Source organism: Accipiter gentilis, chromosome 6, assembly GCF_929443795.1.
Source record: "Accipiter gentilis chromosome 6, bAccGen1.1, whole genome shotgun sequence".
Lineage (NCBI taxonomy): Eukaryota > Metazoa > Chordata > Aves > Accipitriformes > Accipitridae > Astur > Astur gentilis.
The window spans coordinates 8,355,422-8,378,499 of NC_064885.1; the positions used below are offsets into that span (position 1 = coordinate 8,355,422).

General features: G+C 39.8%; 2 protein-coding genes across 11 annotated transcripts in view; one reads left to right on the forward strand and one right to left on the reverse strand.

Annotated features, from left to right (window-relative positions):
- Positions 1–23,078, forward strand: part of RABEP1 (rabaptin, RAB GTPase binding effector protein 1) — an 847,425-nt gene that overhangs the window by 230,044 nt on the left and 594,303 nt on the right. The gene's annotated exons all lie outside the window — the stretch shown is intronic.
- CUX1 (cut like homeobox 1) overlaps positions 1–23,078 on the reverse strand; it is a 283,260-nt gene that overhangs the window by 154,410 nt on the left and 105,772 nt on the right. For all 10 annotated transcript variants that reach the window (XM_049801967.1, XM_049801965.1, XM_049801964.1 and 7 more), the window contains exons 3-4: positions 14,977–15,024; positions 667–745 (exon numbers count right to left, since the gene is read on the reverse strand). In XM_049801967.1, coding sequence (XP_049657924.1) covers positions 667–745; positions 14,977–15,024 — 127 coding nt within the window. The remainder of the gene's footprint in view (positions 1–666; positions 746–14,976; positions 15,025–23,078) is intronic.

A 23,078-nucleotide genomic window follows, 5' to 3' on the forward strand; every position in this document is an offset into this window, starting at 1 on the left:
TTAGAAGTAGAGACTTGGACTCCTAACTCCTTCTCATCTTTGGGTACAGTTGCAAAAAGAAAAATGTATTCAGACAGTATTTATCTACCATTGGGGAAAACAAAAAAATCAACCTTCAAAAAATTAGGAAGAAATGAACTGGAAACTTCTGATGCCAAACATAAAGGAAAGTTGAAAACACATACAGTAAAGGCCTTTGAATGAAATTTATGATCACACTTACACTGAACAGAATTGAAATTTGGTAGTGATTTACTTTCTAGTAAGGCTTTTTTTTTTTTTTTAATTTGGAGGGTATGAAAAATTTTCTTTGTCCTTTATAAGTACAAATATTGCTGCTTCTTGATGAAGCTTCAAGATGTATCCTTTTTGTTAAAAATATCTGAACTCTCTAATAAAACAAATTACTGAGAATCACACAATATTGTAATAATATACAATGACTCATACAAACATTAAAATGTAAATGGAATGAACAGTTTTAAGAGAAGTCATGAAATGTGCCTTAGTTATAGTTCTTTTGATTAGAAACAATACTGGAGAGTTATCAGTTTCAGAATAGAACCATTGCTCATGTTTACCTTATCAAAGGTAGAAAAAATGCCCAGTAGCATTCACACGAACATAAACCATCAGATTTTCAGAATAAGGAAATAATTCGCTTACCTGGAACATCAATTAATCTCTTATAAACATTCAAGAAGGCTGCCTCTGCTTCTTTGCTTCTTTTACCCAATGCGTCAATCTAAAATAGGTGATGAGAAAAGGCTTTTAGACCTGTTCCAATACAACTCTTACACTCAGAGCTATAAAAATAAATGAATATGTTTCATATAAAACTAGTTAATACATAAAAAGGGAACCTGAGTCTCCTGTGTACAGCTGCTATAGAAGCAGCCTTGTAAGGATATTTCTGGTATGTTTGTACTGAATATAAAGTCCTGTTTCAGCACAATAGCAAGTATCAATATTTTTATGAACACTGCTGTCTATTGTGATTCTTTACTTTAAACCTTTATAAAAAGCATGGTATTTGCCAGACAGGTTCTCTCCTCAACAACAGTTTTCCTTTACCACTTATTAAGATCTAACACAACAAATGGGAACCGCGTGCACTTCTGATGTCACGCTCTGCCTTTATTGTGGCAAATACATTTTTCTCTTATTTCCACTAAGCCTATGAGAGGATGAAAAGATGTACTTATTGGGCACCCTGTGATACTTAACACTAAACAACTGTGAATTTTCTACATGCAAGTAAGTTTTCTGATAAAGCTCAGGCACAGACTCATAGAGTCTATACTGTCTCGCCCTCATGAGCTCAAGCCAGGCTCCTCTGACTAGCTTCTCTTCATATTTTGTAACACACGCAATAGTAGTCTAAGAAGCTGTCTGCCCAGGTGAGGGAAAATACTACCTCACACAATCTGTTATTTTCTCCTAAATCTGTATTTTCATCTAAAACTTCATTTTACAAGGAAAGGCAGCTTTTATGGCTCTGAGAACACTTACTCCACAGCAACTTTTTTTGGTAAACATGTATTCTCCTAATGTACTAGAAAACAGAGGATTTACAATCACTAAATATTGACAAAAACCAACCAAACCGACCCAAGACCAGGTCCATTGAATTAACGCTCCAAAGCAGAAAGAGACAGAAAGGGAAACAGGAAAGCCTGACGCAGTTCTGCGGCAGCTTACCGAAATCAGGAAACTAAAAGTGTGGAGATAATCGTTCCCATATTTTAATAAAAAGCAAGGAAGGATCGGAAGAGCTACGGATACAAAGGCCCGATACCAATTCTTCTGTGTATCTGAAAAGCAGTTCATATTATGAAACCATTTAAAGATGTGTACGTCAACATGTACTAAAAAAGGAAGGTCCTGTCTGAAAAACGTCCTTGAATTCTTTCACCACATTATTGATTTGGTAGATAAGGCAGAAACAATGGACAGAGTTTACTGTATCTGTATTTCAGGAAAGTATCTGATATTTTATTATACAGGAGGGAGCTTTGCAGAATTGGAGAGCGTGCTACAAACCCAGTGGGCTGCAGGGGTTTACAGAGCGCGGTGGCGCAGGAAGCCGAGGGTGCCAGGGAAAGGAAGCGGTGCAGGGAGGAGGAGAGATAAGCCGGAGGGTGCTGCGGGGTCAGATTTGGTGCCACTTCTGTTTACTTTGTACGAAAATGACTTTGCAAAGGGAAGGACTGGGGGCGGGGGGAAATCCTACGATGTAGATGATTAAAATAATGGAGGGAGTCAGACGCAAAGTGCACAGGAGCAGAGCGCGGGAACGCCACGTGATTTGTATAGATTAGTCTTATGGCTGATAAGTGACTTGTAGAGATCATTACGGAGAGGATTAAGGCCAGAAAACCAAAGGACAAGGACAATTGTAGAAATTACACAGAATCACAATGCACAACGTATAAACTAAGAAAAGACTTGAGGGGACGGGTCAAGGAGGAATATAAGGACACTGAAAGCATCTGCACAGCGTTTGGCAGCAGCAATGAAATCTTGAGAGATATGGCAAGAGGTTGTGAAGAGACAAGTTATCGTAACACAATACAAGATGGTATTTAGAGAAACAAATGAAATTCTTTTTTTTTTTTTTTTTTTTACAACCCCCCCAAAATCTGGATTAATTTATGTAGCTTGGTGGAGGTGTAGTGTAACTGAAACCTGACCTACTTGCAACTTATTCTTATCAATTAAAAAAAAAAAAGGGGGGGGGGGGGGTATTGGAGAGATGATAAACAAGCAGCAGAGGCCAAAATGATGAAGGATGTGGAGAGCAGATACAAATTCTCAGGAAATGCTGGCCATACTTGTCTTTTAGAGTTTACCAAGAAAGGCTATGGAAAGGCACTGGAATCTCACTGGGCATATGATGTGCTGGAGAGCGAGGGACTGATGGTTGTGAATAACCCATTTATTAAGTTTAATTCAAGCAATCACAGATGGACTGATGCTCATTAGGGAATGAGAACATAAGTAATTCGGTTAGAACATTTTCACACAAAGAGTATTTGAAATTAGAATCTGGAACAAACTGCCAAAGGCAGAGAGGCACCGGGTAGTGTAAATCAATGCTTGGGAGTATCAGACACCGTTTGTGAACGGGCGAGAAAGGAGGGGGCAGCCATCAGAAAGACTTTTGCAGTTGAGATATTTCGTGGGTACATAAAGACAGACTTTGAAGGCCAAAGCACACCATATGTTAGACTTCTGGACTTTAACGTTCCCACATACAATTTTCTCTCGCTGCTGCTCAGCAGAGTACAGCCAATTTTAAATTACTATTATTAAATACAATTAGCATTACAGAACTGATTCTGTACTGTATTTTGAAAAATTCATTTGCCCCTTCTACGAAAACCAAAGCATTTAAAATGCTTACATTTCTGTGAAATAGCAGGATGGATTTGCTATTACAGCTTTTTTTCACATTTTAATAAAGGGCGTTTGTACTTATAGTCTCCCTAAGTATTACAAAAGGTATGGTTTATTCACTCCTTACCAGTTACATAGTGATTGAAATATAAAACAGAATTGAAACAACACCTTCCAAGGAGATCAGAGACTTTTTGCAGAAGCAGTTTGTAAATTGCAGGAACTTTCATCACCCCCACCCCACCCCACCCCACCCCCAATTCAGAACCAGAATTCCAAACAATCCCACAGGCACAAAGATTATTTTATGTTTTAGTTGCTAGAAAAAAAAAAAAAATTCAATGTTTGGTTTAAAGTTCTATTAAAAATGGACACAACTATTTTATGTATTAAAATAAAATTTAGAAAAAGCACCATGACAACTTTAACTGGAATAAAAAAATAATTAGGTATGCCAGCTTCCAGCTGCATAAGGAAATAAGGAAATATGGGATGAAAAAGACACCAAAAATAGCGAAATATAAATGAAGTCCAGAAACAGAGGAAACAGAGCACTGAAATGACATGGAAGTAAGTATTTGGAAGCTCACTGAAAATTTTCCAAATCAAAGTAAAATTGGTTCAGGAGCCAACAACTACGAGCTCCAATCAGCTCACATTAAAGCAGTTGAACTACATTATAAAACTCTTGCTGAACATTTTTATTTGACTCTAAAAACTTCAGGGACCCTGAAAGAAGTCAACTTATAATTACACTAGCGTAGTCTTGACATGAGCTTAGCTCCAAATCTTAATTTATCTAAACCAGGCCCCATTATGTCTTCTCTGACTAGAAAGAAACAACAGTGACCTCTGTATTCCCCACCACCCCCATAAACATATGTTCACTTTTAAGTTTTGGCATACTATTTGTCTTGATAATACCACTGGCGCTATACTGAGATAACAGAAATGAGACACTAGGAATCCTCCCTCCTTAGCACACTCTTCATCTTTAAAATATCACTGGAGCTATACAGAGGGAGCCGCTGCGAGACACCGGTTGAGAGCAGTCCTCCCTTTATCCACCTTGTTTTTCCAGGTCAAGTGCTTTCATGAGTTGTTGCTCAGAGTACCAAGTCCACCCCAGAGGCTGGATGACACCCTTCCCCCCCGTAATCACCTCCCTCTAACTTGCCTGTGAAGACCTCCTTGGTCTGCTCCCATTCTCCACTGCCAGAAGGACAGCTGGTTGCCCGATGTTGCTGGCATGCTACTCCAGCAGCATAGACAGCCTATTTTAGAAATGTTTGGTCACAGTCTAATATCTACTACATGTGGCTAAAATCAAAATATCGTCAATGAAAGCCACGGTTTTATCTCCACATTTAGGTAAGCACCGTAAATCTGGCCACCTATGTCAGGGAAGATGCTGAACGTAGTTTCATCTGAACATTGCCTCCTTCCATCTCAGCTACGTCCAGTCAAGTTCAAAAAGATAAAAGCAAAGTCTGTGGCTTTATTTTGGAATCTTGTCACTCTTTATGCACTAAGAAATTTCAACATTAATTAAAGTCTGATGTCTACTGCCCCACAAATCGCCTAGATTCTGTATTCAGGTTAGCAGAAGTGGGATGCTCTTCTGTGCTGTATTGTACGTGGTATTGTCACATGGACTACAGTCAGACAGAAGGCTGCACAATTGTGTTTCTGAATTTAAAGATGAAACAGGAAGATAAAGCTCTTTGCAAGGAAGCTGGAACTGCCAGATGCCGGCGCATTCTGCATCAACACTTAAATTCTCTGAACTTACAGATATCAGCACATTAACACATTTGCAGACCACGAGATGAGCACATGGCCACGATGTGTTGCTCCTGACAGATCGGCTTGGATCATTCAGCACTGCTGTGTTTTTCTTTTGTTTTTAGACAACTCGGCATCCCAAAGACAACTCCTTAGTGAAGGGATCACATTGCTTTACGTGTCTGTGTGGCATTACTGAAGTATTGGTGATTTACTTGCAGTACAACTAACTGCATATCCAGTGTCTCAAACACAAGCATTCACGCAACTATGCTAAATATTAATTTTGTAGTCCTAACTCTCGTACTTATCCTCACTGTTCTTCAGTTGTCATTCTCACTCTCATTAGCCACCCTAACATGAAAGACACGTCTTTTACTGTCCTACCCAATCTGGAACTAACTTATCAAATAAAAATAAATGACTTAAAACAGAAGTTATTTTTCTGTTCTGATATTTAATAAATAGATGCCTTAACGAGACACCCATCCCCCTTCATTTGCAAAGCTCCCTTACACATCTTTTGTCGTATTGTTTTGAATCACAAAGTTTTTCCATTTGTCTTCAATTACTTCGAGCTACCACAATGCCATTAAGAACTGTAAGAAACATTAAACAAAGGGAAAAGCATGATAACAACTCATTAACGCACCATTATTTTAAGCCGTCCTATATTCTTGAATAGCTGCCTTGGAATCAAATGGCGGTTATAGCAAGCATTATTAATGCTATGCAATGGCATCAGTCTTTCTTTGAAGCCATTACAATAGAGCTTAGCTACTCTTTCATATAAAACAGTACATCAGTTGCTAAGGTGGAGCATCGCAACAGCTCTGGAAGACACTCTGTGTGTGTGGATTAAGAAGCACGCAAGGTATGCGCACAGTTGGCTTGATTTCCCTTTCTTAATGCCAACAGATATCTGTATTAATAAATTAATTAATAGAAGTATAACATTATAATTTTAGAAATTAATAAAAATATATAGTTCATCATCCCAGTTAATTTATGACAAAATAAAATTTTGTCAGCTGACAAAAGGAAAAGTAAAAATACTATTTTTTTATCTTTGCTGCAATTAAAAGATTTTTGAAGAAAAATTAAAAAGAAATTATTCCTGTGCAGCTGCTTAAAGCATATGGTGTGTATTTTAGCTGTGCTATAAATTCTTTAACAAAAATAAGGACTTCACAGTGGATACAATACCAATCTGTTTAACAAAGCTGTTTGGACGCAGTGCATAGGTATGCTACCAGCAAAGAGCTTGGGAAGAGCATGCCTGCCTCACCAACTTGATGGTTTAACCTCAAGTTAAGAAGAGAGCTTTAAGGACTCAAATCCTTCAAGTTTTCAGTTCTGCCTCCCTCCACTGTGAAACAGCTGCAACCTTGAACCCTTGAAACCTTCTATTCCTTTCATGCCCAGATAAATCCTGATTTTCCCAGACAAAACGCTGTCGTCCCCTGAGGAAAGCTCAGCTCCCTCATTTTCACAGGACAGCTTCTTGTTGCTTTTCCAATCCTTGATCTTCCTTCCCAGTGAAACAGCCCAGCCCACCATGTGCCTCAAGATATTGACAGCAGAACGACAGCTTTGTTTAAATAGCTTTTACTATATGCCACCCTGCCTTCAGATCGCTGCAACGGTGGGTCTGCTATCATTGCTGAACCTCTCCTGGATCCTTTGATAAACCTCCTCACACTTCTCTGCATTTCTGAGCAGCATTTCTCAGTTCCTGCTCTCACTTGACTCCTAATCCATCCGTCGGGCAGGCACCAAACGGCGCAGCCCTGCTCTCTCCTCCTGCCTCAGGCCACAGGCTCCCGCTTCTCTTGCATCAGATCTAGCAATCGCACTGCTGTAGCATGATTCAGCTCACTGGCTTCACAAAAACCTAAGCAACGAAGGAAAGAAAGAATTTATTTTCCATCCTGCCGGCAAACTGAACTGACTCATCCTGTGCATTTGCTAGACTCAGCAGGAGGGAGGAGGTGGGCACCCAGGGCTGGGGCAAGGACACGTGCCAGCGTCAGTCCCGCGCTGGCAAGGATTGAGTATGGCATGAAACCAGAGCAACAAAATGTGGATGGCAAAAGGAGGGTCAAAGTGCCAAATGTTATGAAAATTCCCTTCCCTAACTATTCTATCAATCAGTCTCTATAGTATGAAAGTGTATTAACTTTGTCTATATATATATATATATTAGTTCACATTATACACTGTAATGTAATGAGGTAGTAGAATTTTACTGGAGACTTTGGTATTGCTCACGCTTAAGTAAAACAAACTAAAGGGCAGCCTGGTCCTGGAAATCAGGACTTTGCTTTGTCGAAGCTTAGAGCTGTCCACGAAGAATAAAGGATACCCTGGACAACCAAGATAATGCCAGCATCCTAGCCCCTCTAACACATTATTTAAACCCTCCCAGTGTTTTCTGGTGTTTTAGATAAGTAACTCTAGCAAGACTGACTGCAGGGACGTCTGGATCGATAGACAAGCAGCAAGAATGCTGCAGAAATATAATTGATTTGCAAAGTTTTACTCTGATTAGAAAAATCAGTAGCGTGGGTGCTAGTGATCAGCCAAATCATGTTGTACCTGAACATTTGAAGGGTGTAAAGAGCTCTGTGTGAAACCACATTTAGGGTGCTCCAATTTGGCAGGGGCACCTCACGCGCATGAATAATTATTTACCCTTGTAATTCTATACTTTGCATCGTAGCCTCTCTCCTCAACTGGCACGGGCCAGCTGCGAATTTTCATAGTGCAAAGAAGGTAAAACACATAGCAGGAAGTTAAGAAAAAGACGACCTCCCAACGGGGGATGCATACTTCCCCCCAAAACTGAAAGAACTTCTATTGAATTGAAGGAATTTCTAGAGACTAGATCACCAAATTATTCACTACGCCGCTAACCAGGGAGATGTCAGAGCCTGCCACTTTTGATCCTCGAGGTTCTGCAAGAGCACAAGGCAGGATGGGCATCATCTCCTGCCACGGCCAGCCCAGCCAGGCTTGGCGTAGCAAAGTGGGGCAGGGGAGGAAGGAGAGAAAGCGATGCTCCTGCCAGGGCAGAGCAGCCTGTGCTATTTGACATCACCTCCAGCTTCCCAGCGGGAGAAGGAGCTACACAGTAAGGTGAGTGGGCGCTTTCACCTGCCCATCAGCCTCTCCTCCTGCCCCTGCGAACAGTGACCTAGAACCCACAATTGCTTTTCTCCCTTATGGATGATCCAAACTTTTGTTTATGTATTTTAAAAAAATTAGGGCAGAGGAATCCTTGCAAGAATGAGCTCATGAACTGCCTTTGTGCAAAATCCACCTGCGCGTAAATAACAAAATGTAACCCTTCGCTAATATTTTATACTGAGCTTACCCTCTTGCTTCTCTATTACAACAAAGCGAGACCAGACACTGGCTTGTATAGAGCTTCATAGCAATTTTGTAATAAATACAGAGATAGTTCTATATTTGGAGAAACAGGGACTGGACTGTAATGACACTCGGCAGAATACTGTGCCCAGCACAGCTCTCCCATCCCCATTCCTTCCAGCACACTTCAAGCTCTCTTTTTTTAAAAGGATGAGAAGATACTCCTGACACTGCGAACTGAAACAGTGCTGCCTGTCTGAATTTTGCATAAATAGTTTCCCACCACTGTTATCATTTCACCCAAATGCGTGGCAGCGGCATAGCGGGCCTTAATATAGACAGCCCACCAGCTGCCAACAGATATTTCAGCACTTTGTCAATTATATAAAAATAAGAGGATTTGGGCTGATCCTCCCCAAAGTTACCCTAGTAGTAACTGCTGTCTCAGTGCAACTTGCCTGCATACTGGATGGGATGGAGATGAACCTGCAAGAGCTTCAGAAAGGTCCATGGTGCCTGTTGCTTGCTTCTAGTGGTGTATGTTAGGTTTTGGACCTTGCCCATAATGCCAATAGCTGAGGTTTGTCCCAGGAAGGTATCAATATGGGAAGGAGAAAGAGGTACACAGAGGAGAGGCTCTGACTGTATTTGAGAGTTTCTGTGGTTCTGTCCGTAAGTCTGGAGTTAAGCGTCTCTTCTCTCAGGGATGTTTTCGACCCTGCAGCCCACTACCGGCAGCACACATCCTACATGCTCATCAGGCAGAGCGCATCTGCCTTTGAGATGCCGAAGTATATTTAAATCACCTTCCTCAGGAAAGATGTTGTTTAAACTGCAATCAAGCCAGCCAAAAATAAATAAATAATCATTTACACACTTGTGTAAACAAAGAAATGAAATGCTGCTGAGCTGCTGTTACCCCAAAAGCACGCTGTGCGCCTCTCTCCCTTCCCTGCTAGCATCGGGAAATAGAATCGAGACGAAGCACAAAACCGTCCCCGTGCTCCTGTTATACAAAGGAAATTACCCACCACCCACTCCCTGTGGAGTGGACATTAAAAGAAAACAATTACCCAACCAAAATATTAGATTTACTCCATTTTGTTACACAGAGTGGTTTAACGGGACTTTCATTGAAAAGCAGGAAAGCTCTGGGCCTAAATCAGCGCGACGTGAGCTCTGAATTTTGATGTATGCTGTTGACTTCCCCAACACAGAGCAATTTGTAATAGCTTTGCCACGCTGTTGTTTTCAAAGCTCCTGCTACATCACAAGCATTTATTTCTGACCACAAAATTACATTTATTCAACAGAAAGCAGCTCAGGGTCTTTAAGAGGTTAACTTCTGGAGTGCTTGGCTGCTCTCCAGCCTCTGTACTAGAATCAGTGCTAACGCAACAGCACACAACAGCACCCAGGCTAGCCGTGATTAATAGAGTGCTGAATATGCTGCTTTCCACATACACACACTTTTCATTCCCTTGCTTCCATAGATCATGGACTTATCCTCAAAATATCTGACTGAAATTGAATTTGGCTTCTCTCTCAACCGTTCATTTCCTATGTTATGCAAGGTTATATCCTTTTCTGCATGAGCAGAACCAAACCAGCTGCAGCTTTTGAGAAGAAAATGTGTTTTCAATTATGAAGCTGGCCTGAATATTGAACCACAGTTCTACTGCTACTCTAATTGAGCCATCATGGAGTGAACCTACAGGAAAGAAATTGTATTAATTAGGTTTGTAAATTTAACATAAGGAAATTAAAGGGGGTTAAAAAAAAAAAAAAAAAAAAAAAGATGAGTATCAGCTCAGGAATACTCCTGCAAAACACAGAAGGAAACTAGGTCTGAATTTGTTTAGGCACACATTATTAGAGTACTCCTTCAAAGGCATGATTAGTAGTTCCAGCACACCAAAATGATTTTTTCAGCTTCTGTTGTCTGCATATGGAAAATTATTAAATTACTCTACTGACCAAATTAATAGTTTAAAGAGCAATTCAGCTAAGTGGGGAGCCAGAGTGGTCTCATCAGAATGGCAATACCCTTAAAAGTACTTGCTTTGTGAGAAGAATATGAGAAATGGTTTTCACAGAAATAAAGTCCAGCGTGTTGTTTTGGAGTATGTGCCTTAAAGGGTTCTCCAAATGAGGGATTACTGCATTACTGTTGGACAGTACTGTTATGCCACATGAAAAGAATGCTAATGACCTCAGGAAATCCTTTCCCAGCCTTAAAATATCTATTTGATGACTTCACAAATACGGATTCCAACATTAGATTTCCATACCACAACTTCAGTTCTGTAAATTAACATAGCCCAAGAACATAACTTTTTTTTTTTTTCGAGATTTCACGTACAAATATCCCTCCACTGATGTAAACATGGTAATGCACAATGACCTACTCAGTACACAGCTTCTTTAGATGGTTGCTTGAAGGAGCGCCTTGCCAACTTGCAAATGAGATATAATCATTTTACGATTGAATGATAAAGCTCTTTAGCCTTTTCTGATTCTGTCCTGTATTTAGCCCAGCATATGGTGAGAACCATTAATAAGTTGCATCCTAAGGTTAATGGTAAGCAAAAAGGGAGAAAAAAAAACCACAACAAAACACCAAAAAAAGAGAGAAGATATTTAAGAAAGAAACAACAGGAATTTTACACCTCTTAAATTAATGACTTCTAACTGTTTTGCTCCCAATAGCCTATTTACACCATCCAGACCTTAAATCTTCCAGGAAAGCTAGAAAAGTTACCCACAAAGATCAAAAGAACAATACCATCAGTTCTGAGTCAGACAGAACATTCTATTAAGTTAAAAAAACCCCCGTGTTCAAATTTCCATTAAAACCCTAAATAAGGAAAAAGTACTATAATAAAATTATCTTACAGTGATGAATTAATAGGGACTCACATTGAACTAGGAATAAATTTTAAAATTTGTAGTATGCTAAATTGCATTTTATAATGCTTTTACTTTAACTGTCAACATAAAAAATCCAGTTACTTAAAGCACCGAGATCTATACAAAAAAAGTTATTTCCCACTACTAATGGAAACTGCATATTTGATAACTGGAACAGTTTTCATCTGAATGAATGAGATAAAAACATCTATGGAATACAGAATGTTCTGGTCTGGGGGGTATTTATAAATGCATATTATACAAAGGGAAAAGGCGGGGGGGGGAGAAGTATCACTATGCATGCTCAAACTGAAAAGAAAAATTGGCTAAAGTGACCTGTGGATTTATTTTAAAAAGTCAACTAGCCGCAGGTTTACAAGCAGATGTCCCATAAAGCATGCTTGGGAGGATATTTAAATATGTGAGCTTAAGTTAACCTCTCTCCAAGTCACGTTAAGCTCACCGAGGGTACAGTTCAAGGACAGTTTAAGTCAACCTAAGCTGGCACATTTGCACTCCTCCTGCCCTTGGCTTTGCTCTCCTGGCCTCTCCCCTGACCCGCAGGCGCCTGCAGTGAGCTGCTTCAGTGAACCACCCTGGTAGAAAACTAAGCCAGCAAAAAAGGGGAAAAAAAGAAAACTTTGTGCTCACCGTGGGATCACACTAGCAAAAGTGCTGAGGCAAGGCAGGAGGTGGGGAGCTGAGTCCTTAGGTAGGCAGGAACACAGCAATATCCATATAAAGCTACTTAAATACCTTTACTCCTTAGGGAGCTATCTGTCCCATCTGATCTTCTGGCCCTCCCTAGTGCCCAGAGCCCTGTGGAACACAGTCATCCCACATGGGATTTGCAAAAGCCTGCTTCCCTTCTGAGATGGAATTGTAATTTATTATTACTTGGACATGCAAAAAACACCTACTTAGTTCTGTCATTAGAGATCAAGAAAAGGATGGGGCAATAGCAGTAGGGGTGGAGATAGGAGTCAGAGGCAAAAATGTGGTGGAGACTCTCCCGCATGGTAACCGGAGAAGCTGCATCTGCAAGAACCTTTTTTCCTAGCTTCCGCATGAGCAACCGATGAGAAGGCGGCAGGCAGTGCTCTGAAGTTCGGCAATACCATCCACAATGCCTGCAGAGGTGTGAACCAGAGCACTCCTACAGCATTCCCTACCTGCTGCTCGAGGGCACTCGCTCTCCACCAGAAGAGACAGTAGAAAACATCTATTTTCACTGCTTGTCTGCTTACCTCTGTTTTATTTACTTACTCCTGTTGGTTTTTTTAAAAAAACCAAAATCCTAGTCTGGGGATGAAAACTGAAGTCTGGGTAGCAGAAGCAGGGAACCTCTTATGAGCTGATCACTCTCTATTCCTCCTTCCTCCTCCCTGCTCACATCCCAAAGTACATGTACTGTGTGACCAAAAGGTCTCTCTGCCACCTCCTCCCAGGACATTAAATATCACCTAACAGGTCACACTCATGCTACTGCAAAACAATCCCACAGAGTTTATGGGATGGGTGTCTGGCTCTCAGCAATACTGCTTGCTGAGCCACCTCGGGGGAGAGTAAGTCGAGGCATCTCCAGTGGATTTGAAATTGAGAAAAGCTTATGTGCTTAACACAATTTGTTCTTGAGATACCTGGAGCATTCATCTCATGATCTTTTAGAAAGTCAGCCTTAACAATAAACAGAGACCAAATCTATATACTGAACAATAAAATATAACTCAACAGAACAGGCTAATGTTCTTGGTATTTTGATTTGTCTCCAAAACAAGATACAGTAATTACATCTATAATCAAATATCACAATTTATAGTTTAATGTTCTGCATTTATGTAGTCAATCATGATTAGTTCAGGGTTTTTAGGTTTCTAAACCCCTGTCTAGATTAAGGAGACTGGAATCACTGGCTCACAGATTCAGCAGCACAATCTTGTAATGTATTCGTGCTTCGTTTATCTAAGAGCAGATTTCTACCAACAGATTTTATTCTTGTAATTTGCGAGGTTGAATTTATACCAACATTAACTTCACTTTTACATTAGTGAAGCAAAACTACAGAAGAGGAGTGTGTATGAGCCATACCAAGGTTAACAGTGAGCTGTCTCCAACAGGCAAGGTCTAATCAGAGAATCTTCCTTCACTGTAGCCAAATTTGGATTTATGATTCTTACTTCATCCTCAGACATTCCCTTCATTAAAGAAGAGTGCTGAAAGCACACATACACTTTTCAGTCAGTGCACTGCAAGCTTGAAACTAAAGTGAAAAGGTTTTAAGAACACTGCAATCTACTCAGAGCAATTTTGAAGTGTAAATTTCCATTGGCAAACGGACTCACACAAGTCATTCTTTGTTCTCACAAATTACTATTAGATATATCAAGGACAAAGTTGTTCTGTTTATTTATTTATTTCTAGCAATACTTGGGAAATTGGGTGGTAAAATAAAAAAATATCATACTGCTTTTAAGATGAGCAATTATTGCCTATTTGGGATACATATTTAGCAGGATGTGCAAGTAATCAGAAATGCAGCCCTCATTACAGATAACGGGAGTTGTGCACTTAGTTCCCTATGCAGACTTCTGAACACACGCTCCTCAATTTCTCTGTGCTCTGATGGGAACTGCAACAATATAAAATCAGCCAACGACTTATAGACCAAGGAAGTAAAAAGTGTTGCTGTTCTAACACAGCTAACTTTAAGAGCAGAGCTCTACAATGTGTAATACAGGGTGAGCTAAAACCTGTATCTACCACCCCACACAGGCACTGATCTTCATAACGGGAAATATAATTTGCAAGCTTCATACACCACATTTTCTTAGAGGCAGTACAACAGCTCCCATCTGGCCTAAGCACTCACGTGAAGTGAGCGCTTCAGTGCTGTCCACAGCTAAAATGCAAAATTCTGTAATTGGCCCAGCTGCCTTTTCCTATAGAAATTCTTCAAAATAATAACAGTTGGCTTTTAAACTTGTGATCACTCTAATCATGTGTTTCTCAGTGGAGTGGTGTGAAGAGAAATCAAAGTAAGAGCCAGAATCAGAGCTGCTAATGCTTTCTCTTGGTTTTCCAACAAACACCTGCCAACTTAAGGTCTTCCATCAAGCCCTCTAGAATACATTGTTTTACAGCTGAAACGGTTTACAGTGAAAACTATTTGTGGTATCTTCATATTTTTGTATAGGTACATTACATTGCATTCATTAAGCGTTCAAACCATCAAGTCACTGAAGCATAGCGAGTTAGCATGTGCCACCTGAGTCACTGCAACGGTAAGCTTATGCTCAGGTATGCTGAATGCAAAGTGATTTGACCAGTTTAGCTTGTCCAGCACAAATCCAGTGTATCACACACATATCCTGCACACAGCAAAATGCAGAAGGGCTGAACCCCTGCAATGCTCTCTGATCAAGGGCTCTGTACCCACCCGGCCACGCTGAAACACTGCCAGCACTCATGTGAAGCAATATCTAAAGCACCATGAGAAGCATAAGCTCTTACCTCTCCCTGGAAACTCTTCAGTAATGGAGCTACCTGTTTGCGCAGGTCCTAGAAGACAGAAGCAAGATATTTCATCAGAAAAATCTGAAAGGACAAGTCATCGTCAAGTTTTTCCTAACACTATTTGCAGTTCTGAAATACCACTTAAATTCTGATCGCATTTTATGAGAGCTTTGATTAAAAGTAAAGTATACCTAGAATTCATTGTGAACAAGTCTGCATTTCCAATTTGACATATACCTGTATCTGTTGCAAACAGTATTAATTAACAAACCTGTAGTGATGTTGGGTAAGCACTGAACGCCTTCAAGCTCATAATTCAGCTGAAACACTAATGCGATTAGAAGTAAATGCCTCTATCTACCTAAACAGCAGCTACACCTCTGAACTTACGCCAAAGAAATTTCCACAAATGGAAGCTAGGCTTAAAGGAAAATTACTTGGGACCATCATTTCAACTAAGAGTGTTGCCATTTTGTAAAAGGTCTATTTTATTATTTTCTCAGGAGTGCTCTGACTTTAGCCATCAGAGAACTGGAGACAGCCACAATGAAGAAGACAGTATTATTTGTTGGGTTTTCTATAACTCAAAATGTCTTCTTCCGAATTACAACACACTTAGTGCTACAAAATTCATTAAAATACTGCCCATGGAATCACTTTAAAAGTTTATAGCATATTTTTACTTAGCAACCAAGATAATTTAGGACAACAAAGGTCTATCCACCTTGCATAAAATTCTCAGTGGCTCAGCTAATTTGGGTCTAATTCACTTACAGATTCTCAGAATTCTCATTATGTGAATGCCTGAAGAATAAAATCCTGTAAATTTGCAGAGGACACTGTATTATTCATGCACAGCCTAGAAGCTGGACTCCTATTTTTGCTGTGGTATTCCACTGACAAGGCACAAGCAGCTACTTGACAGTACACTTGCAGCTAGAAATAAATCTGTAAGAGGTATAAAACAATAACGTGATGCTGCATCATTCAGGAGGGCAGCACTGATGTGGGTTACCCAGGAAGAAGGTGGATTTCCCATCCTTGGAGACTTCTACGGCACAGCTGACCAGACCTAGTGTGGGTGCTAAAGACCCATTTCTAGGGCCAGGTGAGATCTAGTCAGCCTCTGGACATCCCCTCCAACCAAGGGTCCTATGATGTTCTGAGAATACTGCTCACAACTGGGACAGTCACAAACTGCTTAAGTAACCATGAAATCTTCCTAGCTTCACACAGGCTACAGTCCCTTAGCTACCCCGAACCTCATGCAAGAGGTCATAAAGAGGTCTTTGAAGTATTTTCTCTACATAAAAAGGGTCCATTGAAGCCCTGGGCCTTTCAGAAAAGAAGGTGACCTTAAAAAGTTGGGAAATTCTCTTTTCCAATGCATTTACTTTTACATCTAGAGTCGTGCAACATATTGGACATTAAACCACTCACCAAAACACCCTCAGCCCTGGATTTAATCTGATTTTCCTGAAGGAAAAGTAGGCTTTTGAGAGAAGTGATTTTTGTCATTTAAATGACAAGTCATGCAGAGAGTTGGAGTATCAGGAGTTCTCCCACTCCCTGAGAAATAGCTTAGGGGGGCCAAACGCAAATGAAGCTATCAAAGACAAATGATCAGCCAAATTTCACTTCTTACACGGTTATTGCACTAACATCCAGCTAATCCCTATCAAGTTAAGGATGACGTTGCAGCTTTATAAGCTCCCTCTTCAGCACCAAACGAAACAATGCTTCTTTTATTAGACCAAGTCAAGTCACCTAATTGTTTCCTGATATTTTCTGCTGTCTGTTTTGGGACAGAAACAGGTTAGATACTGTCCCTTGTGTATCACGAACATCTACAAATTACCTCTAACAAAGCAAACTGGCAGGTTGAGCAGCTTCTCTCCACTTCCTGACTACTCCAGGAGACCAGAGGGCTGTGCATTTTTTTTTTAACGTGTTTTCTTTGTAACCTGATGATGATACTGAAGAGAGTAACAATAACCATCAATGGCAAAATAAATGTCCACATTCAGGGCCAAAATCTGGCATGGTAGGTTTTAATGCACAGTGAAATTACAAACAGAGACATTAGATTTACAGTCAGAATACTGGCACACTTTATAAAACCAGGAAAAGTTGTACCATCCAAGCAAAGCACCATTTCTTGAAATAAAAATCTCAGCTGGTAGGAAATCATCAGTTTTAGGGCTTCTGCCCCTGCTATTGCCTCTGAATTTACTGACTAGTTTGGCACCAGCCAGCAAACTGATGTCAAAACTGAAAGCAGAAATACAGGAGATCTAATTCCAGGCCAGCCCCAAGTCTCTTTCCTGCACAGCTCTCAAGAGCAGGGCATTATTCCCACTGCCTAAGCACACGGCGTAAGAATCAGAAATCACCCTAGGTACATCAGCAGATGACAAAGCACCGCAATGGCATTCAGTAAAATAAAGTACGGCCAGCTGTGGAGGCAGGAGAACGTAAGCCCTGCTCCTCTCGGTGTGCATGGTGAGCTCTAGCCAAGAAGCTGCTATTGAATTGCGTTGTCTGACACGTACTAACTTTTGAAAGACAGGATTTGCAGCACTTTTTATTTCATGATATAAACTATGTCAGAACTTTGCCTTCATATTCATCTTTAATAATGAGAGATGTTGTTGGTAGTTGTTCATAGCAGAGAGAAGAGGGAGAGAAGCAGGGGGGAGAAAGGAATAGAAGGGGCACCCCAAAGCCAAGAAAACAGTTGGTCAAGCTGTCAAAAAGAGAGAAAAGCTTTCAAGTACAAAATCTGATTCCCACACATCCTTCATTTAGCAAATTCAGGATGCTAAACACTCATCCCAGCAATCAAAACGTTACCAAGCAAAATTCGTGCCATAATGGGAAAACGTGTTGTGCTTGATTTAGACAGCAGCTTTTGTTGTTGGTAAAACTGTTTTTAAAACATTTCATCATAGAGGAGAATGCAACTCAAAATGATTCAGTCCCACTGGCAAGCAATCGGTTATAGCACAGTAATCAATCTGGGGCAATCCTGGGACACACTGGTCATTAGAGCACACAGTTTAACAGGGGAAAATGCTTTGACAACTTGAAATCTTAGCAATAACTTGAAATCTGTTGCAGCTGAATGACAAGAGTCAGAGCATCCCACTTCCACTATCTTCACAGAGCAAACAATCTAAGAAAAGTAACTGCAAGGAATTTGCTCCAGTATTTTAAATGCAACCAAATATGCCATGCAGGTAAGTGGCACACACCACAACAAAAAGCATAAACACCTTCCTCACACCATTTTTTGTTTCCTCCCCACCTTGGAAAGAGTTTATAGGCTACTTTTATAATTCCATCCTTGGCTAAACAGCATCAAAACTTTAGACGGCTCACAACAAAAGGGAAGGAAAAATAAACAGACAGAAGTCAGGAATACATATGCCTCGAGTCACCAGCTAAAACTCTGGTGGTGAGATTTATTTTTGGCACTTTGGAAAAATTCCTCGTCAGACTTCGTCTCAAAATATTACACTAACATCAAATAGCATTTTACCTTCTTTGCACTGAACTGAACAGAAAGAAGGACGTTCAGTTCAGGCCCGGGGGAATCTGTAATGTTGGTTAGCAAGGACACCATATGATTTATTATCTGTTTAAAGCGTAGTGGCCTTTACTGCCTGGGCTGTGATCAAAACAGGAAAAGCAACCAACTCCAGCACTCGCATACAGCTAGCAAATCATTGCGATCAAGCAGAACAGCTAAAAAGGGTACACACAACCGAACATTAAAACAAATGATAATTTATCAACACAAATGCATTGAAATATTCGAGTACTCCTATACAATCACATTATTAGCTTATTTTTCCATGCCATCTAAATGTGCATGTTATCTCTCTCTCTCTCTGGATGATTTATCAGGGTAGAGCAGTTTTCTGAAAAAGGCTCTATCACAGTCAAACTCAATATCTGAAGTAGAGACTATGAATTAGGATGCTGTATCATTATCTGAATCAAATCTGATAGCTGAAAGCTAATATAGCATTTTCCCTTTACAAGAATATAAACAACGAGTTTATGTTTTGATCAAGTAGCTACACAATGAAATCTGAATCCAAATAATTTTTAACTCCCTTTCCATTCTCATTAAAAATAACTCTATGGAAAATAAACTGAGAATAAATCTATGGTAAAAACCTGGGCAACAAATGCATCTTTCTGACAAGTAAACTACATTATTTATCTATCGCTATCTTAATACACTGTGTACAGTACACAAAGGACGTATCAGTGGTCAGGCTACCAAAACCGTATTTGTAATTTACTTGAGGTCTGAAGCTACACAAGCACCTTCTGATCTCCTCACACACTGCTCCATCTCATTTACCTCCAAAATGCTTATCTCTAAATGTCACAAGAGCCCTATGACCCTGGTTTGATAAAGTGGTCCAGCAAGGCAAAGCTTGACCTATACACACCTTTATCATCTACAGAAATAGTATGCTCTTGTAAAAAAACAAAACGAAACAAAAAAAACCCAAACACTCCCCAAAAATCCAAACAAACCCCCTCCACAACAAACTGGGCAAATGTTCTATCGTATGCCACCTGCACCACATTTCCTGTGATTTGTTCTATATATCGTCTACTCAAGACACGCACTGGCTGGTGAATGTCACTATGTCTGGCAGAGAAATCATAATGAGAAGCAGCCCACTTGTATCAGCATCGGTGACATCATTAGTTCAGCTGTCACAACCTATTTTTGAGCTGCCTTATCACCAGTAAGATGCTATGGCTTTCCTGCCATCTTACCCTTTCGCATTTCCTTCCTTGTTAGCCCACACTTAATAAGGAACTAACAAGTGGCCCTGCACTCAAAACTGGCAGGGCTGAACATCCAGACACTTTCTTATAAGAACTTATGAAAAGGAAAAAAAAGAGGAAAAAAAAGGGGGAAAAAAAAAAAGGAAGAAAGAAAGAAAGAAAGAAAGAAAAAACCAACCCAGAACAAAATCCAATACATATTGACTGTGCAGGGAGATATTTGTCAGTTCAATCAACGTACAAAGAAGAAACAGCACAGCCTCAAGAAGAACTCTCATGTCAAAAACTGGCAGCCAGGTTGGTTTAAGCCCCTCTTTCAAGAGGCAGTGTGCTGGTACGATGGATATTTGTTTCTTGCAATTGGGAGGATGTTTATCTGTGTACCCTCACAGGCAGGGCTCCATACACTTTGTCCACACAGCTATTATCTCTTTAATGTTGTTGAGTTTCTCTTTCATATAAATACAGCTGAAAGGGGGAGAGGTAAAAAGCAGCCAACATGAAGGCTTTGGGAAGAACGCTATCATCAACTTCTGAGGTGTGTTTGATTATTATGTACTTCAAGGACACAACTTGTCACTGTGAAACACAGAAATCAGCAAGTTAACTATAATTAGTAGTAAACAGTTCTGCTGGTTAATTAGAGAGAGCCAGCAGGCATTTATGCTTCACCCTGCTATGGGTAAACTAGTGAACAAGTTGAAGTCACTGAATCAGATGCTCACCCACCAATACAAAAGTTTAAAATATTATTTCTTTGCACCCACAATTATGAAAAAATCCAGAATATGCCATTTTTCCACCAGAGATCCATGGCACATGTGATTGGAGGAGTACTAAGAGAAACACTTAAGTCTTTATGTTCAATTAGTTCCAGCAAGCTCTGCTTTGCTTTGCTCTAAAAGATAGGAAATTGAAATCCCAGAGAGTTGTCCAAACAGGTATTATACAGTAGCTTAGATGACTTACTTAATTCCTAAAATATAAGGCAAATTAAATCATATGAGCAAACAATTTATTGCTCAATTTACACTATGATTTAATGAGATATAAAACCTCTTATTACTTAAGGTTGCTGTTTACTTGGAATCTGATCATTAAAGAATGAATCATGATGTTATCAATTTTCTGTGATATTCTTAGTTATTTTAATACACTAACATGCCGGTATTTTCTCTGTACAAAAAAAATCTTTTTAAGTTACATTTATAGATATGTTTCAACCTAGCACAATGATAAATAAAAAATCTTGATTTACAGTAGCAAAATGTACACCACGGTACTTTCTGAAATATTTCAGCTCACAAATCTTGTGCAAATTCCATTAGCTTTAATTATTTATTAGCAGTAGATTTAGATTACTGTTCTTGACCTATTTTTCAGTGTACGGACCCACCCAGCAAGAAGTGAAAAAATATTCCATTTGTGAAAGGCTGATTTAGTGAGAGCAGACTTTAGCTTGAAGTAGAATATTAAGCAAAACCACACGCATTGTAATTCAGGGGGAGAAGCTTGCACTTCAGAAAGGTTACGAAGCAGGGCATAACCAGCCTACAGAATAAACACTAAGAGAGATTCCTTAAAAAGAGATGGAATTTTAGCTGTTTAACCACCTCAGACCATTTTGCAAAATAGCAGCCGCATGACAATCCCAGAAGGAAGCGAGCCTTGACAGCAGACATACAGAGAAATTTCAAGGCTTTCTTTGTGGACATACCCTTGTTTCTACCAAACTCCGTAGACCACATGGGTCCTAATAAACCATGGGGAAATGGGTCTAGAGCGAGCAAGCATTTTGGGGCTGGTCCTGTGGTCTCTTTCAGTGGTGAGAAGCAAACCATGCTCTTCCCAAGCACGAGAAAAATGGAGCATCTGTGAAGGTGTCTACTTGCCACGTTGCCTTGGGTCTGGGACTGGCACTTCACTTTCAATGGAACTACTCACTTGCGCGAGTCTTAATGGAATCCTCTTATAGCTTCTTCCAAGTTAAAATAAACAAAAAGCTAACAAGTTTACTCTGTGCCTATGCAGCAACATATAAACAGACTGGTTACCTTCAAACTGTTTAAAAAACCAACTGTGCAAAAGAAGAACAGTTGCACCCATATATATGTATGTATGTGTGTGTATATATATATACACACACATACACTATATATAACAGAAAAAGATTTTTTTTAATGACCTTTACAAATTAATTTAGTCAACTATGCTTCTTAGAATCTTGTTAAAACCTTGCTGTCATTTATAAAACAGCAAGTTAACATTGGCTAGAAAAGATATTGAACAGAAACAATGCAGAACTTAAAAACTAGAGTTGCTAGGAAACTAAAAAATTAATTCAAACAAAAATGATTCAGGTAGCACCTTGGAAGGAGATAATTCTAATGAAACGAAATCCTGGTCACTAAAATTTCAGTAATGGAAAAAAAAAAAAAAAAGGATGATGTATTTAACAGCTCACCAATACATGCAGAAAATCAAGCATCATTTTTAACAAACATACCCATTTAAAAGGCTACATACTGGCTAATCGCCCCGTGGAGATTTTTCCTTCTGCTAACAGTTTGTCCTGCTTTCTTGTTAAACCCTGTAGTCCTGCTGAAGGCTGCAGGCGACATCAAACATGCCACGATAGACCCTTGTCACAGGAAAAGTCACATGTCTGTATCATCCCAGGTCAGGAGAACTACTTATTTATGTAATGAAAAACCATTTGATTAGCCAAATAAATATTTCAGAATCTTTGAAGTGCACTGCTCTTGCCAGCAGAATAATCACGTCTCAGTGATACCCAGGAATCGCTGTTCTTAGGACTTAGGCCAGTATCTCTGCATACTGAAAAAAGAATTACTTGGTGCCAAGCTTTGTTAAGTACCTGCAGATTTTATTAGATAAGTATATCTGTCCAATAAAACTGAAAGGAAACTGACTGCTTAGTTGTGCATCCCAACAAACAGCCTCACCTACATTTGTCAAGTTTTAACCAGAACCACTCTGTCCCTCCAAAACCACCATGTCATTCCACAAGCTCTCTGCCCCTGCAATTGAGGTTTCCAGTGAAAAAGATCCTTAACACTCATCCCAAATCACATCCTGCAGGATCTGTTCCTCCATCCACTACAGCGCTCTCATTTTCCACTTTGAAAGACTACAAAGAGTTCACAGTGCTTCCCTGATTATTCAGAATTACAGCCTGCAGAACAGAGGTTTCTCTTCAGTGTAAAATGGGGAACTTCTGAAAAAAGGTAATTATTATGAGTCTTAAAAAATTAACGTGTCTA